We start from the raw sequence: 17,282 nt of genomic DNA on the forward strand, positions 1-17,282 counted from the left end.
TGGATATCGGCATGTAAATGTGTTCAGGTCAAGACTCTTATCAAGCGTGTGAATTTTAAGGCAGAACGGATAATGCATGCTTGAGTTATAACGGCTTCCTGTTTTGTGGCGAATCGTCAAAGTTTGCGAGGCTGCTACGGACACACCCATCGATGAAAATTTAAAAGCTTCGCATTTTAACATCGCCAAGGCCTTTAGATGACAAAACCCAATTTTGGTGTTGATCGGATAAAATCCCTAGGAGGAGTTCGTTAAAATACAACGCCTGGAAATGGCAAAAAAGACACTTTTTCGCCGCAGGAAGTCAAAAATATCAGACTTCCTGTTGGGTTTGAGATATGGCTCCAAGAGACTTTTTCGTATGTTTTGCCATGTTTGAGGTGTGTGCCAATTTTCGTGCATGTGCGTGATTCATAGATCAGGGGCACGTCCGATTAATTTTTGCAGGTGGCGCTGTTGAGTCAATTTGCCACGCCCACTTCAATATTGTCATGTGGATGTGTTCAGGAGAGGACTTTTAACAACCATGTGAAGTTTCAGGCAGATCGGACATTGTGTGGTTGAGTTATAAGGACTTCCTGTTTCATGGCGAATCGTTGAGGTTTGTCATGGCGCCACGGACACGCCCCTCTCCGAAAACTCTAGATCTTCACAATATATCATCGCTAGAGCTTTCAGATAACACAACCCAAATTTGGTGCTGATACGAAAAAATTTGTGGGAGGAGTTTGTTACACTGTAAAACATGTCATTTCCTGTGGCCAGCAGGTGGCGCTATAACTTTATCTGGATATTGGCATATAAACGTGTTCAGGTCAGGACTCTTATCAAGCGTGTGAATTTTGAGGCAGATCGGATTTTGCATGCCTGAGTTATAACGACTTCCTGTTTTGTGGCGAATTGTCAAAGTTTGCAAGGCCGCCACGGACACGCCCATTGACGAAAACTCTAAAGCTTCGCAATTTAACATCGCCAAGGCCTTTAGATGACAAAACCCAATTTTGGTGTTGATCGGATAAAATCCCTGGGAGGAGTTCGTTAAAATACAACGCCTGGAAATGGCAAAAAAGCCACTTTTTCGCTGCAGGAAGTTAAAAATATCCGACTTCCTGTTAAGTTTGAGATATGCCTCCAAGAGACTTTTTCGTATGTTTTGGCGTGTTTGAGGTGTGTGCCAATTTTCGTGCATGTGTGTGATTCGTGTATCGGGGGCTCGTCCGTTTAATTTTTCTAGGTGGCGCTGTCGAGTCATTTTGCCACGCCCACTTCCGAGACCCATATCAACCTGCTATTTACACCGGGTTTGGTGTGTGTGCAAATTTTTATGAGTTTTCGGGCATGTTTAGACCCTCAAAAGTGCCCCGATAGGGGGCGGAATAATAATAATAATAATAATTAAAGCTGCAAGCAGCGATGATAGGGACCTCGCACCCGGGCTCACCGCCGCCCGGTGACCTTACGATGACAGAGAACAGCGAACAATAATTATTTAAGCCAATATATAAAAAAAGATCTAAGAAAATCACAGATTTATGCCAAACTTCCTCCTGTCAGCAGGTGGCGCTATAACTGTGACTTAAGATTGGCATGTAGATGTCTTCCGGAGAAGAATGTTATCAACCATGTGAAGTTTCAGGCACATGGGACATTGTGTGGCTGAGTTATAAGCCAAACTACCTTCTGCCAGCAGGTGGCGTTATGACTGACTCAATATTGTTATGTGGATGTGTTCAGGAGCGGACTTTTATCAACCATGTGAAGTTTCAGGCAGATCAGAGATTGTGTGGAGATTGTGTTTTAAGACAAACTACATTCTGCCAGCAGGTGGCGCTATGAAAGACTCAATATTATTATGTAGATGTGTTTAGGAGAGGACTTTCATCCACCATGTGACATTTTAGGCAGATCTGACATTGTGTGGCCGAGTTACAAGCCAAACTTCCTTCTGCCAGCAGGTGGCGCTATGACTATGACTCAATATAATTGTAGATGTGCTCAGGAGAGGACTCTCATAAACCATGTGAAGTTTCAGGCAGATCAGACATTGTGTGGTTGAGTTATAAGAACTTCCTGTTCCATGGCGAAGCGTTGAGGTTTGTCATGCCATCACGGACACGCCTCTCTTCGAAAACTCTAGATCTTTACAATATATCATCGCTAGAGCTTTCAGATGACACCACTCTATTTTGGTGCTGATACGGGAAAGTTTGTGGGAGGAGTTTGTTACAGTGTCAAACATGTCATTTCCTGTGGCCAGCAGGTGGCGCTATAACTGTAACTGGATATCGGCACGTAAACCTGATCAGGTCAGGACTGTTATTAAATGTGTGAATTTTGAGGCAGATCGAATATTGCATGCCTGATTTATAATGACTTCCTGTTTTGTGGCGAATCATCAAAGTTTGTCAGGCCGCCACGGACACGCCCATTGACGAAAACTCTAAAGCTTCGCAATTTAACATCACCAAGGCTTTAAGATGACAAAACCTAATTTTGGTGTTTATCAGATAAAATCCCTAGGAGGAGTTCGTTAAAATACAACGCCTGAAAATGGCAAAAGCGCCACTTTTTCGCCACAGGAAGTTAAAAATATCCGACTTCCTGTTGGGTTTGAGATATGGCTCCAAGAGACTTTTTCGTATGTTTTGCCATGTTTGAGGTGTGTGCCAATTTTTGTGCATGTGCGTGATTCATAGATCGGGGGCTCGTCCGTTTAATTTTTCTAGGTGGCGCTGTCGAGTCATTTTGCCACGCCCACTTCAATATTGTTATATGGATGTGTTCAAGAGATGACATTTATCAACCATGGGAAGTTTCAGGCAGATCGGACATTGTGTGGTTGTGTTATGAGGACTTCCTGTTCCATGGCGAAGCGTTGAGGTTTGTCATACCGCCACGGACACACCCCTCTGCGAAAACTCTAGATCTTCACAATATATCATCGCTAGAGCTTTCAGATAACACCACTCAATTTTGGTGTTGATACGATAAAATTTGTGGGAGGAGTTTATAACTCCAAAAATCATGTCATTTCCTGTGGCCAGCAGGTGGCGCTGTAACTGTATCTGGATAGTGGCATGTAAACGTGTTCAGGTCAGAACGCTTATCAAGCGTGTGAATTTTGAGGCAGATCGGATAATGCATGCCTGAGTTATAACAGCTTCCTGTTTTGTGGCGAATCGTCAAAGTTTGGGAGGTCGCCACGGACACGCCCATCGACGAAAACTCTAAAGCTTCGCAATTTAACATCGCCAAGGCCTTTAGATGACAAAACCCAATTTTGGTGTCGATCGGATAAAATCCCTAGGAGGAGTTCGTTAAAATACAACGCCTGGAAATGGCAAAAACGCCACTTTTTCGCCGCAGGAAGTTAAAAATATCCAACTTCCTGTTGGGTTTGAGATATGGCTCCAAGAGACTTTTTCGTATGTTTTGGCATGTTTGAGGTGTGTGCCATTTTTCGTGCATGTGCGTGATTCGTGGATCGGGGGCTCGTCCGTTTAATTTTTCTAGGTGGCGCTGTCGAGTCATTTTGCCACGCCCACTTCCGAAACCCATAACAAACGTAAATTTTCGCCACTTCTGAGGCGTGTGCAAAGTTGCGTGAGTTTTCGGGAATGTCTAGCCCCTCAAAATCGCGATTCATTGGAGAGAAGAATAATAATAATAATAATAATAATAATAAACGGAGCAATTCCAATAGGGCCTACGCACCGTTTCGGTGCTCGGTCCCTAATAATAATAAACGGAGCAATTCCAATAGGGCCTTGCACCGTTCGGTGCTCGGTCCCTAATTAAAGCTGCAAGCAGCGATGATAGGGACCTCGCACCCGGGCTCACCGCCGCCCGGTGACCTTACGATGACAGAGAACAGTGAACAATAATAATTTAAGCCAATATATAAAAAAAGATCTAAGAAAATCACAGATTTATGCCAAACTTCCTCCTGTCAGCAGGTGGCGCTATAACTGTGACTTAAGATTGGCATGTAGATGTCTTGCGGAGAGGAATCTTATCAACCATGTAAAGTTTCAGGCAGATCGAACATTGTTTAGCTGAGTTATAAGCCAAACTGCCTTTTGTCAGCAGGTGGCGCTATGACAGACTCAATGTTGTTATGTAGATGTGTTCAGGAGAGGACTTTTATCAACCATGTGAACTTTCAGGCAGATTGGACTTTGTGTGGTTGAGTTATAATGCAAACTACCATCTGCCAGCAGGTGGCGCTATAACTTTGACTTAAGATTGGCATGTAGATGTCTTGCGGAGAGGAATCTTATCAACCATGTGAAGTTTCAGGCACATGGGACATTGTGTGGCTGAGTTATAAGCCAAACTACCTTCTGCCAGCAGGTGGCGTTATGACTGACTCAATATTGTTATGTGGATGTGTTCAGGAGCGGACTTTTATCAACCATGTGAAGTTTCAGGCAGATCAGAGATTGTGTGGAGATTGTGCTATAAGACAAACTACATTCTGCCAGCAGGTGGCACTATGAAAGACTCAACATTATTATGTAGATGTGTTTAGGAGAGGACTTTCATCAACCATGTGACATTTTAGGCAGATCTGACATTGTGTGGCCAAGTTACAAGCCAAAACTCCTTCTGCCAGCATGTGGCGCTATGACTCTGACTCAATATTATTATGTAGATGTGTTCAGGAGAGGACTTTTATCAATCATGTGAAGTTTCAGGCTGATCAGACATTGTGTGGTTAAGTTATAAGGAGTTCCTGTTCCATGGCGAAGCGTTGAGGTTTGTCATACCGCCACGGACACGCCCCTCTGCAAAAACTCTAGATCTTCACAATATATCTTCGCTAGAGCTTTCAGATGACACCACTCTATTTTGGTGCTAATACGGGAAAGTTTGTGGTAGGAGTTTGTTATAGTGTCAAACATGTCATTTCCTGTGGCCAGCAGGTGGCGCTAAACCTGTAACTGGATATCGGCAAGTAAACATGTTCAGGTCAGGACTGTTATTAAACGTGTGAATTTTGAGGCAGATCGGATAATGCATGCCTGAGTTATAACGGCTTCCTGTTTTGTGGCGAATCATCAAAGTTTGCGAGGCCGCCACGGACACACCCATCGATGAAAACTCTAAAGCTTCGCAATTTATCATCACCAAGGCTTTAAGATGAAAAAACTCAATTTTGGTGTTGATTGGATAAAATTCCTAGGAGGAGTTCGTTAAAATACAACGCCTGAAAATGGCAAAAATGCCACTTTTTCGCCGCAGGAAGTTAATAATATCTGACTTCCTGTTGGGTTTGAGATATGGCTCCAAGAGACTTTTTCGTATGTTTTGGCATGTTTAAGGTATGTGCCAATTTTCGTGCATGTGCGTGATTCGTAGCTCGGGGGCTCGTCCGTTTAATTTTTATAGGTGGCGCTGTCGAGTCATTTTGCCACGCCCACTTCAATATTATTATGTGGATGTGTTCAAGAGTGGACTTTTATCAACCATGTGAAGTTTCAGGCAGATCGGACATTGTGTGGTTGAGTTATAAGGACTTCCTGCTCCATGGCGAAGCGTTGAGGTTTGTCATACCGCCACGGACACGCCCCTCTGCAAAAACTCTAGACCTTCACAATATATCATCGCTAGAGCTTTCAGATAACACCACCCAATTTTGGTGCTGATACGATAAAATTTGTGGGAGGAGTTTATAACTCCGTAAATCATGTCATTTCCTGTGGCCAGCAGGTGGCGCTGTAACTGTATCTGGATAGCGGCATGTAAACGTGTTCAGGTCAGGACTCTTATCAAGCGTGTGAATTTTGAGGCAGATCTGATAATGCATGCCTGAGTTATAACGACTTCCTCTTTTGTGGCGAATCGTCAAAGTTTGCGAGGCCCCCACGGACACGCCCATCGACGAAAACTCTAAAGCTTCGCAATTTAACATCGCCAAGGCCTTTAGATGACAAAACCCAATTTTGGTGTTGATCGGATAAAATCCCTAGGAAGAGTTCGTTAAAATACAACGCCTGGAAATGGCAAAATCGCCACTTTTTCGCCGCAGGAAGTACAAAATATCCGACTTCCTGTTGGGTTTGAGATATGGCTCCAAGAGACTTTTTCGTATGTTTTGGCATGTTTGAGGTGTGTGCCAATTTTCGTGCATGTGCGTGATTCATGGATCGGGGGCTCGTCCGTTTAAATTTTCTAGGTGGCGCTGTCGAGTCATTTTGCCACACTCCTTTCCGAGACCCATAATAAACGTAAATTTTCGCCACTTCTGAGGTGTGTGCAAAGTTTCGTGAGTTTTCGGGCATGTTTAGCCCCTCAAAACCGCGATTCATTCCGCGGAAGAAGAAGAAGAATAATAATTAAAGCTGCAAGCAGCGATGATAGGGACCTCGCACCCGGGCTCACCGCCGCCGGTGGCCTCCGGATGACAAAGAACAGCGAACAATAATAACTTAAGCCGATATATAAAAAGAACCAGAGAAAAATCACAGATTTATGCCTAACTTTCTCCTGTCAGCAGGTGGCGCTATGACTGTGTCTCAATATTGGCATGTAGATGTGTTCAGGAGAGGATTTTACTAAACCATGTGAAGTTTCAGGCTGATCAGACATTGTGGGGCTGAGTTGTAAGCCAAACTACCTTCTGCCAGCAGGCGGCGCTATGACAGACTCAATATTGGCATGTAAATGTGTTCAGGAGAGGAATTTAATCAACCATGTGAAGTTTCAAGCAGTTCAGACATTGTGTGGCTGAGTTATAAGCCAAACTTTCTGTTGCCAGCAGGTGGCGCTATGACAGACTTAATATTATTATGTACATGTGTTCAGGAGAGGATTTTAAACAACCATGTAAAGTTTCAGGCAGATCAGACATTGTGGGGCTGATTTGTAAGCCAAACTACTATCTGCCAGCAGGTGGCGCTATGACAGACTCAATATTATTATGTAGATGTGTTCAGGAGAGGACTTATATCAACCATGTGAAGTTTCAGGCAGATTGGACATTGTGTGGTTGAGTTATAAGGACTTCCTGTTCCATGGCGAAGCGTTGAGGTTTGTCATGCCGCCACAGACACGCCCCTCGGTGAAAACTCAAGATCTTTACAATATATCATCGCTAGAACTTTCAGATAACACCACCCAGTTTTGGTGCTGATACGATAAAATTTGTGGGAGGAGTTTGTAACTCTGTAAATCATGTAATTTCCTGTGGCCAGCAGGTGGCGCTATACCTGTATCTGGATATTGGCATGTAAACGTCTTCTTGTATGGACTCTTATTAAACATGTGAATTTTGAGACGGATCGGATAATGCATGGCTGAGATATAATGACTTCCAGTTTTGTGGCGAATCATCAAAGTTTGCGAGGCCGCCACAGACACGCCCATCGACAAAAACTCTAAAGCTTCGCAATTTAACATCGCCAAGGCCTTTAGATGACAAAACCCAATTTTGGTGTCGATTGGATAAAATCCCTAGGAGGAGTTTGTTAAATTACAACGCCTGGAAATGCCAAAAACGCCACTTTTTCGCCACAGGAAGTTAAAAATATCCGACTTCCTGTTGGGTTTGAGATATGGCTCCAAGAGACTTTTTCGTATGTTTTGCCATGTTTGAGGTGTGCGCCAATTTTTGTGCAAGTGCGTGATTCGTAGATCGGGGGCTCGTCCGTTTAATTTTTCTAGGTGGCGCTGTCGAGTCATTTTGCCACGCCCACTTCAATATTGTTATGTGGATGTGTTCAAGAGATGACATATATCAACCATATGAAGTTTCAGGCTGATCAGACTTTGTGTGGTTGAGTTATGAGGACTTCCCGTTCCTTGGCGAAGCGTTGAGGTTTGTCATGCCGCCACGGACACACCCCTCTGCAAAAACTCTAGATCTTTACAATATATCACCGATAGAGCTTTCAGATGACACCACTCTATTTTGGTGCTGATACGAAAAAAATTGTGGGAGGAGTTTGTTACAGTGTAAAACATGTCATTTCCTGTGGCCAGCAGGTGGCGCTATAACTATATCTGGATATTGGCATGTAAACGTGTTCAGGTTAGGACTCTTATGAAGCGTGTGACTTTTGAGGCAGATCGGATAATGCATGCCTGAGTTATAAGGACTTCCTGTTTTGTGGCCAATCGTCAAAGTTTGCGAGGCCGCCACGGACACGCCCATCGACGAAAACTCTAAAGCTTCGCAATTTAACATCGCCAAGGCCTTTAGATGACAAAACCCAATTTTGGTGTTGATCGGATAAAATCCCTAGGAGGAGTTCGTTAAAATACAACGCCTGGAAATGGCAAAAACGCCACTTTTTCGCCGCAGGAAGTCAAAAATATCCGACTTCCTGTTGGGTTTGAGATATGGCTCCAAGAGACTTTTTCGTATGTTTTGGCGTGTTTGAGGTGTGTGCCAATTTTCGTGCATGTGTGTGATTCCTGGATCGGGGGCTCGTCCGTTTAATTTTTCTAGGTGGCGCTGTCGAGTCATTTTGCCACGCCCACTTCCGAGACCCATATCAACCTGCTATTTACACCGGGTTTGGTGTGTGTGCAAATTTTCATGAGTTTTCGGGCATGTTTAGACCCTCAAAAGTGCCCCGATAGGGGTGGAATAATAATAATAATAATAAATTAAAGCTGCAAGCAGCGATGATAGGGACCTCGCACCCGGGCTCACCGCCGCCCAGTGGCCTCAGGATGACAGAAAACAGCGAACAATATTAATTTCAGCCGATATATATAAAGAACCTGAGAAAATCTCAGATTTATGCCAAACTTCCTCCTGTCAGCAGGTGGCGCTATAACTGTGACTCAAGATTGGCATGTAGATGTCTTCCGGAGAGGAATCTTATCAACCATGTGAAGTTTCAGGCACATGGGACATTGTGTGGCTGAGTTATAAGTCAAACTACCTTCTGCCAGCAGGTGGCATTATGACTGACTCAATATTGTTATGTGGATGTCTTTAGGAGAGGACTTTTATCAATCATGTGAAGTTTCAGGCAGATCAGACATTGTGTGGTTGAGTTATGAGGACTTCCTGTTCCATTGCGAAGCGTTGAGGTTTGTTATGCCACCACAGACACGCCCCTCTGCAAAAACTCTAGATCTTCACAATATATCATCACTAGAGCTTTCAGATACACAACCACTCTATTTTGGTGCTGATACAGGAAAGTTTGTGGAAGGTGTTTGTTACAATGTCAAACATGTCATTTCCTGTGGCCAGCAGGTGGCGCTATAACTGTAACTGGATATCGGCACGTAAACCTGTTCAGGTCAGGACTGTTATAAAATGTGTGAATTTTGAGGCAGATCGAATATTGCATGCCAGAGTTATAACGACTTCCTGTTTTGTGGCGAATCGTCAAAGTTTGCGAGGCCGCCACGGACACGCCCATCGATGAAAACTCTAAAGCTTCGCAATTTAACATCGCCAAGGCCTTTAGATGACAAAACTCAATTTTGGTGTCGATTGGATAAAATCCCTAGGAGGAGTTCGTTAAAATACAACGCCTGGAAATGGCAAAAATGTCACTTTTTTGCCGCAGGAAGTTCAAAATATCCGACTTCCTGTTGGGTTTGAGATATGGCTCCAAGAGACTTTTTCGTATGTTTTGGCGTGTTTGAGGTGTGTGCCAATGTTCGTGCATGTGTGTTATTCGTGGATCGGGGGCTCGTCCGTTTAATTTTTATAGGTGGCGCTGTTGAGTCATATTGCCACGCCCACTTTAATATTGTTATGGGGATGTGTTCAGGAGAAAAATTTAATCAACCATGTGACTTTTCAGGCTGATCGGACATTGTGTGGTTGAGTTATAAGGACTTCCTGTTCCATGGCGAAGCGTTGAGGTTTGTCATGCCGCCATGGACACGCCCCTCTGCAAAAACTCTAGATCTTTACAATATATCATCGCTAGAGCTTTCGGATAACACCACCTAAATTTGGTGCTGATACGATAAAATTTGTGGGAGGAGTTTGTGACTCTGTAAATCATGTCATTTCCTGTGGCCAGCAGGTGGCGCTATAACTATATCTGGATATTGGCATGTAAACGTGTTCAGGTCAGGACTGTTATCAAACGTGGGAATTTTGAGGCAGATCGGATAATGCATGCCTGAGTTACAACGACTTCCTGTTTTGTGGCGAGTCGTCAAAGTTTGCGAGGCCGCCACAGACACGCCCAACGACGAAAACTCTAAAGCTTCGCAATTTAACATCGCCGAGGCCTTTAGATGACAAAACCCAATTTTGGTGTCGATCGGATAAAATCCCTAGGAGGAGTTCGTTAAAATACAACGCTTGGAAATGGCAAAAATGCCACTTTTTCGCCGCAGGAAGTTAAAAATATCCGACTTCCTGTTGGGTTTGAGATATGGCTCCAAGAGACTTTTTCGTATGTGTTAGCATGTTTGAGGTGTGTGCCAATTTTCGTGCATGTGCGTGATTCGTAGATCGGGGGCTCGTCCGTTTAATTTTTCTAGGTGGCGCTGTCGAGTCATTTTGCCACGCCCACTTCCGAGACCCATAACATACGTAAATTTTCGCCACTTCTGAGGCGTGTGCAAAGTTGCGTGAGTTTTCGGGCATGGTAAGGCCCTCAAAATCGCGATTCATTCCGGAAAAGAATAATAATAATAAACGGAGCAATTCCAATAGGGCCTTGCACCGTTCGGTGCTCGGTCCCTAAAAACGGAGCAATTCCAATAGGGCCTACGCACCGTTTCGGTGCTCGGTCCCTAATTAAAGCTGCAAGCAGCGATGATAGGGACCTCGCACCCGGGCTCACCGCCGCCCGGTGGCCTCAGGATGACAGAGAACAGCGAACAGTAATAATTTAAGCCGATATATTTAAAAAATCTGAGAAAATCACAGGCTTATGCCAAATTTCCTCCTGTCAGCAGGTGGAGCTATAACTGTGACTCATGATTGGCATGTAGATGTCTTCAGGAGAGGAAACTTATCAACCATGTGAAGTTTTAGGCAGATCGGACATTGTTTGGCTGAGTTATAAGCCAATCTACCTTCTGCCAGCAGGTGGCGCTATGACTGACTCAATATTGTTATGTAGATGTGTTCAGAAGAGGACTTTTATCAATCATGTGAAGTTTCAGGCTGATCAGACATTGTGTGGTTGAGTTATAATAACTTCCTGTTCCATGGCGAAGCGTTGAGGTTTGTCATGCCACCACAGACACGCCCCTCTGCAAAAACTCTACATCTTCACAATATATCATCACTAGAGTTTTCAGATAACACCACTCTATTTTGGTGCTGATACGGGAAAGTTTGTGGAAGGAGTTTGTTACAGTGTCAAACATGTCAGATCGAATATTGCATGCCTGAGATATAATGACTTCCTGTTTTGTGGCGAATCATCATCGTTTGCGAGGCCGCCACGGAAACGTCCATCGATGAAAACTCTAAAACTTCGCAATTTAACATCACCAAGGCTTTAAGATGACAAAACCCATTTTGGTGTCAATCAGATAAAATCCCTAGGAGGAGTTCGTTAAAATACAACGCCTAGAAATGGCAAAAACGCCACTTTTTTGCCACAGGAAGTTAAAAATATCCGACTTCCTGTTGGGTTTGAGATATGGCTCCAAGAGACTTTTTCGTATGTTTTGGCGTGTTTGAGGTGTGTGCCAATTTTCGTGCATGTGCGTGATTCGTAGATCAGGGGCTAGTCCGTTTAATTTTGGTAGGTGGCGCTGTCGAGTCTATTTGCCACGCCCACTTCAATATTGTTATGTGGATGTGTTCAGGAGAGGACTTTTATCAACCATGTGAAGTTTCAGGCTGATCAGACATTGTGTGGTTGAGTTATAAAGCCTTCCTGTTCCATGGCGAAGCGTTGAGGTTTGTCATGCCGCCACAGACACGCCCCTCGGCGAAAACTCTAGATCTTCACATTATATCATCGCTAGAGCTTTCAGATAACACCACCCAATTTTGAAGCTGATACAAAAAAATTTGTGGGAGGAGTTTATTACTCCGTAAATCATGTAATTTCCTGTGGCCAGCAGGTGGCGCTATAACTGTATCTGGATATTGGCATGTAAACGTGTTCAGGTCAGGACGCTTATCAAGCGTGTGAATTTTAAGGCAGATCGGGTAATGCATGCCTGAGTTATAACGACTTCCTGTTTTGTGGCGAATCGTCAAAGTTTGCGAGGCCGCCACGGACACGCCCATCGACGAAAACTCTAAAGCTTCGCAATTTAACATCGCCAAGGCCTTTAGATGACAAAACCCAATTTTGGTGTCGATCGGATAAAATCCCTAGGAGGAGTTCGTTAAAATACAACGCCTGGAAATGGCAAAAACGCCACTTTTTTGCCGCAGGAAGTCAAAAATATCCGACTTCCTGTTGGGTTTGAGATATGGCTCCAAGAGACTTTTTCGTATGTTTTGGCATGTTTGAGGTGTGTGCCAATTTTCGTGCGTGTGTGTGATTCGTGGATCGGGGGCTCGTCCGTTTAATTTTTCTAGGTGGCGCTGTCGAGTCATTTTGCCACGCCCACTTCCGAAGCCCATAATAAACGTAAATTTTCACCACTTCTGAGGCGTGTGCAAAGTTGCGTGAGTTTTCGGGCATCTTTAGCCCCTCAAAACCGCGATTCATTCCGGACGAGAATAATAATAATAATAATAATAATAATAATAAACGGAGCAATTCCAATAGGGCCTTGCACCGTTCGGTGCTCGGTCCCTAATAATAAAAAACGGAGCAATTCCAATAGGGCCTACGCACCGTTTCGGTGCTCGGTCCCTAATAATAATAAACGGAGCAATTCCAATAGGGCCTTGCACCGTTCGGTGCTCGGTCCCTAAATATGTATATTAGGATAATGTTATCAGAGAACTTCCTGACCCCAGAGCTCTACATGCCGTATATACAGATTATTAAATGTAAAGCAATGCGTTCGTTATGTTTGCGTTCAAAATAAAGAACAGATTCTCTCATTGACTGCGTGATTCATTGTGTCTACTTTAATTTGAATTCAACAATCTATTTTTAAAAAGCTCATTAATTGAGCTAAAAAGTAACTTGTGTTACATTTTTAAAAAAGTCACTCAAGTATTATTACTTATATTTTTTAGAGTAATGCGCCACTTTACTCCTTAATTAAAAAAGTAATATTACTTTATAACTTGCCTTACTTGTAATGCGTTCCCCTCAACACCAATTAACACTCTTAATTACATAGAAAGAATCAACTAATCCTGAAAACAATCTTTAAACTGACTAATAATAACCTCCATTTCAAAACTGAAACAAAATCTTCTTTATGGAGTTGGTTCGATTGCATTTTTAAGACCTTTGAAACTAATTTTAGACTAATTAAGGTCTTATTTTTACACTTTGGAATTTTCAATGACCCACGAACACCCTGATACAATAATGACCATATTGTTTTACAGTTGATTGTTTAGGGCTGGGCAATATTGCAAAAAACATCTCACGATATCATGCTTCATATTATTCGATATCAACAATTATTGAATATTGTTTTAACAACACATTTAGGAAAATTTGGATTATTTTTATTTAACCACTTTATTTTTAATTTACCAACATTAATTAGGCAAAAAATTTTATAGCACAGGTATTTAAGCAAGTTAACGAGAGCGAGAGAGCGCAATGTCCGCCACGTAACCAATATAAACTAATATAAAACTAGTGCATAGCTACATCACATGCATAAATCACGCCATGGACATTACATTAAGATTCCTAAAGGTTTAAAAAGCCTATATATCAAAAGAAGATGGACAAATGAGAACCTTTCTGTTATCAACTATAGTAAGACAGCTTGTCAAAAGCTGTAAACAGATTACATACAGGAATAGAGAAAAGAGCGCTCTTTCATGATCAGCTTTTAGTCAGCGCCCGCTCTGTTTTTTCCAGGTCATTGCACCTTTGATGTGTGCTGTGTAAATGCAGAGGATCGGATACGAGTCACTTTTAAAAGATGATGTGAGCAGCTCATCAAAAAAAAAATCGAATACAGTCACAAAATCAGAGTTGACTATCAAGATCTGCAGTGTAAATGCAGCCTAAGTGATGTTTAAAGGCTTAATTGGTTAATTAGGCAAGTCATTATATAACGATGATTTGTTCTGTCAAAAATCCAAAACAAATATTGCTTAACGGGGCAAATATTAATAACCTAAAATGGGTTTAAAAAAATTAAAAACTTTTTTTATTCTAGCCTAAATAAAACAAATAAGACTTTCTCCAGAAGAAAAAAATATTATAGGAGATACTGTGAACAATTTCTTTAAAAAATAAAAATAAAATTTAAAAAAAAAAAAAAAAAAAAAAAAATCGCAGGAAAGTGATAATAAAATAAATATAATTCTGACTTCAACTCTATATCGCAGCTAAATATATTACAATGTCCGACTTTTCCAATATCCCGCATCTCTAGCATTCACACATCTACTCACCTGCAGGCTGAAGCTGCTTTGAGGATTGTGTGGTGGCTCTGTTCTGTGGCCGAGGCTCTCTAAAGCTCCTGAGAATGAAGACGGGGGAATGTAAACACACACACAGGCGTATATAGTGGGATTTTTCCAGCCTTTCAGATGGAATCTCACCTCGTATCTCCTCATCTCTCAGTCGGCGAATGGCTGCACGAAGGAGTTTTCTCTCCTCGTACTCAGTGGCGCTGCGCAACTTGAAAGACAGAAGGAAAAACAGAGGGCAAGACACAAAAACAGTAGTTAGGCTGACGGGACTGATGTTTAGGCCCACACAGAATGTGCACCCACTGAATTCCACTGTGGAAAAAAAATGCTGGTTTAAATCCACAGAATGCAAACTATTCGACGCTACTGCGATCAGAGTACCTCCTCAATATAATAGTTTTTTTTTTTTTGTGGAAGTGTTGTACTGCCATATTGATATTATTTCTGCATATTTGTAATACTACAACAGAAAATGAAGAGAATTAGAAAATAATTTGGTATCTATTAACAAATAAAGCTGTTTCTTTCTGGAAAAACCTGCAACTCTGTAACAAACAAAAGATTTGTGTTTGGTGTTACTTTTTTATTTTTGTTCCTTCAAATAAAGCCACACTGTAAAACATGGGAATCGAGGAAGTTTCGATGTGACATGCACCTCGCAACACGCAGAAAACTCCACAGTCTAAACGACTACTTCAGAAGCGAGCACCACCCGCTGTAAGTTGTCTACGTATATTTTGTTAGAAGAGTAGTATTAGATATAGCGTGCAAATGTTTTGTTATGCTTATTTTCTAATAGGTAGTTTAGAGCGTAATTTTCAGCTAGTTTTAGGGGGTTTTGTTATATTGCTTTCTTTTATTTGGCACCACAGGGGCGAGGCAGTGGCGCAGTAGGTAGTGCTGTCGCCTCACAGCAAGAAGGTCACTGGGTCGCTGGTTCGAACCTCGGCTCAGTTGGCGTTTCTGTGTGGAGTTTGCATGTTCTTCCTGCGTTCGCGTGGGTTTCCTCCGGGTTCTCCGATTTCCCCCACAGTCCAAAGACATGCAGTACAGGTGAGTTGGGTAGGCTAAATTGTCCGTAGTGTGTGTGTGTGTGTGTGTGAATGTTTCCCAGAGATGGGTTGCTGCTGGAAGGGCATCCGCTGCTTAAAAACTTGCTGAATTAGTTGGCGGTTCATTCCGCTGTGGCGACCCCGGATTAATAAAGGGACTAAGCCGACAAGAAATGTATTTGGCACCACTTAAAATTCTCTTTTCCCTTTTAATCACATACACTAATTGATTGATTTATTTTTCTTTTGTTTTTAGTTTAGTTTAGTTTATGTGTTTACAGGGTCAATGCACATTAATAAACATTACTTTAGAATGTGCCAGTATTAGCCAAGAATGGCTATTTTTCATCCGTAGACCCCTTACAGAATGTTAAAAAGTCAAACCTAAAATAGAAGCACAACATTAAACAATAAATACACTTTCATATAAAAAAATACAGTTAAAAAAGTAAAGAAAAAAGAAAAAGAAACAAGAACAGACGGATGGCAGCAGAGGACAAAAAACCAAAGACAACAGTACAAATGTGTCAAGAATACAGTACTAATGCTGACAGTGTTGATTTGTCAATAACCAACTTTTAACATGAGATTGAAAAGAACGAAAAGTGCATGATCTTCTAATTGTTGGTGGGATGGAGATGTGAGATTACTACTTGTGCATAATATTTTTGCTGTTTGACGTTTCACTTTTGTAAATAAATTCACTTAGTTTTGCATTATCTGGTTGTTGTTTTGCTATTTTGCCACCACAAACTGAGTCGCATCAAACGTTACCCCTTTAACCACTAGAGATAAAACTTTAAAGTCGTAACACTGATAATAATAAGAATAATAATTAATAATAGGGTTTCTTCAGTTGAAAATCAGCATCACATCCATGATTTTGGAAACAAATTGAATTGCAAATCGATCTGCAATCAAACGTACAGTATGATCAGAAATGCACATCTTTGGCATGTTTCCAATATAAACATTCTTAAATCTAGAAGTACATTACTTTAAAAAAAGCAGATATTTCTTTCTTCTTATCTGAACATAAGATAAGTCACAAGATAGATGCTTATTTATAGTTAATGTCTGAGGTTATTGATCAACATTACATTTACAATTTGTATATTATTATTATTATTATTATTAATTTAATAGCATTATAAGCTGTGAAGATTCATTTTAGACATTTAAATATTTCAATAAAGATCTCTGAATGAGTGCCGGTTTCTAGCACATTTATATCTAAAGTTTGACTTGTCATTTCAGAGGTGACCACAATCTGAATTTGAAAATCAAATAAAATAAACCTACAAGCAGATAAAAACCTAATGCAATGCATTAACTTTAAATAAAATACATGTATTTTTTTTACCTCATTGGCAGATATTTGTCTTATTTCATGCATTAAATCAATTAACCTCTTAAAGTCACGTGCCATATGGGGGTTTTCAGCTGGATTTTGCCTACCCAAATTCAACAGCTTCCCAAATCCACATGCAGAGCTGTAAATGCACAAGTTTGGTATCATTTTGAAGAAAACACTTTGAATTTTCAAATAACACTGTTGAAAGTTATTTAAAAAACTGTTTATGTTGTCTGTGTTATAATAAACCTCTCCAAAAGAGGCACTTTTTTAGGGTAAACTCAAATTTGAAAGAGAATCTATTAGGTTCTGTGTGGTCTACGGGTGCTGTAATTAATTTTGGTAGTTTCTGCACATGTCTGCAATCATAGGAAAAAAGACAAATGACTCTATCATAATCAATGCAAAAGTTATT

General features: G+C 41.5%; 1 protein-coding gene across 34 annotated transcripts in view; it reads right to left on the bottom strand.

Moving 5' to 3' along the window:
- The window catches only part of smtnb (smoothelin b), a 162,451-nt gene that overhangs the window by 122,733 nt on the left and 22,436 nt on the right, over nt 1-17,282 (bottom strand). For all 34 annotated transcript variants that reach the window (XM_087254449.1, XM_087254448.1, XM_087254456.1 and 31 more), the window contains 2 exons: nt 14,591-14,669; nt 14,441-14,508 (listed from right to left, as the gene is read on the bottom strand). In XM_087254449.1, coding sequence (XP_087110575.1) covers nt 14,441-14,508; nt 14,591-14,669 — 147 coding nt within the window. The remainder of the gene's footprint in view (nt 1-14,440; nt 14,509-14,590; nt 14,670-17,282) is intronic.

Source organism: Danio rerio, chromosome 5 (assembly GCF_052040795.2).
Source record: "Danio rerio strain M-AB ecotype USA chromosome 5, GRCz13ab, whole genome shotgun sequence".
NCBI classification, from domain to species: domain Eukaryota; kingdom Metazoa; phylum Chordata; class Actinopteri; order Cypriniformes; family Danionidae; genus Danio; species Danio rerio.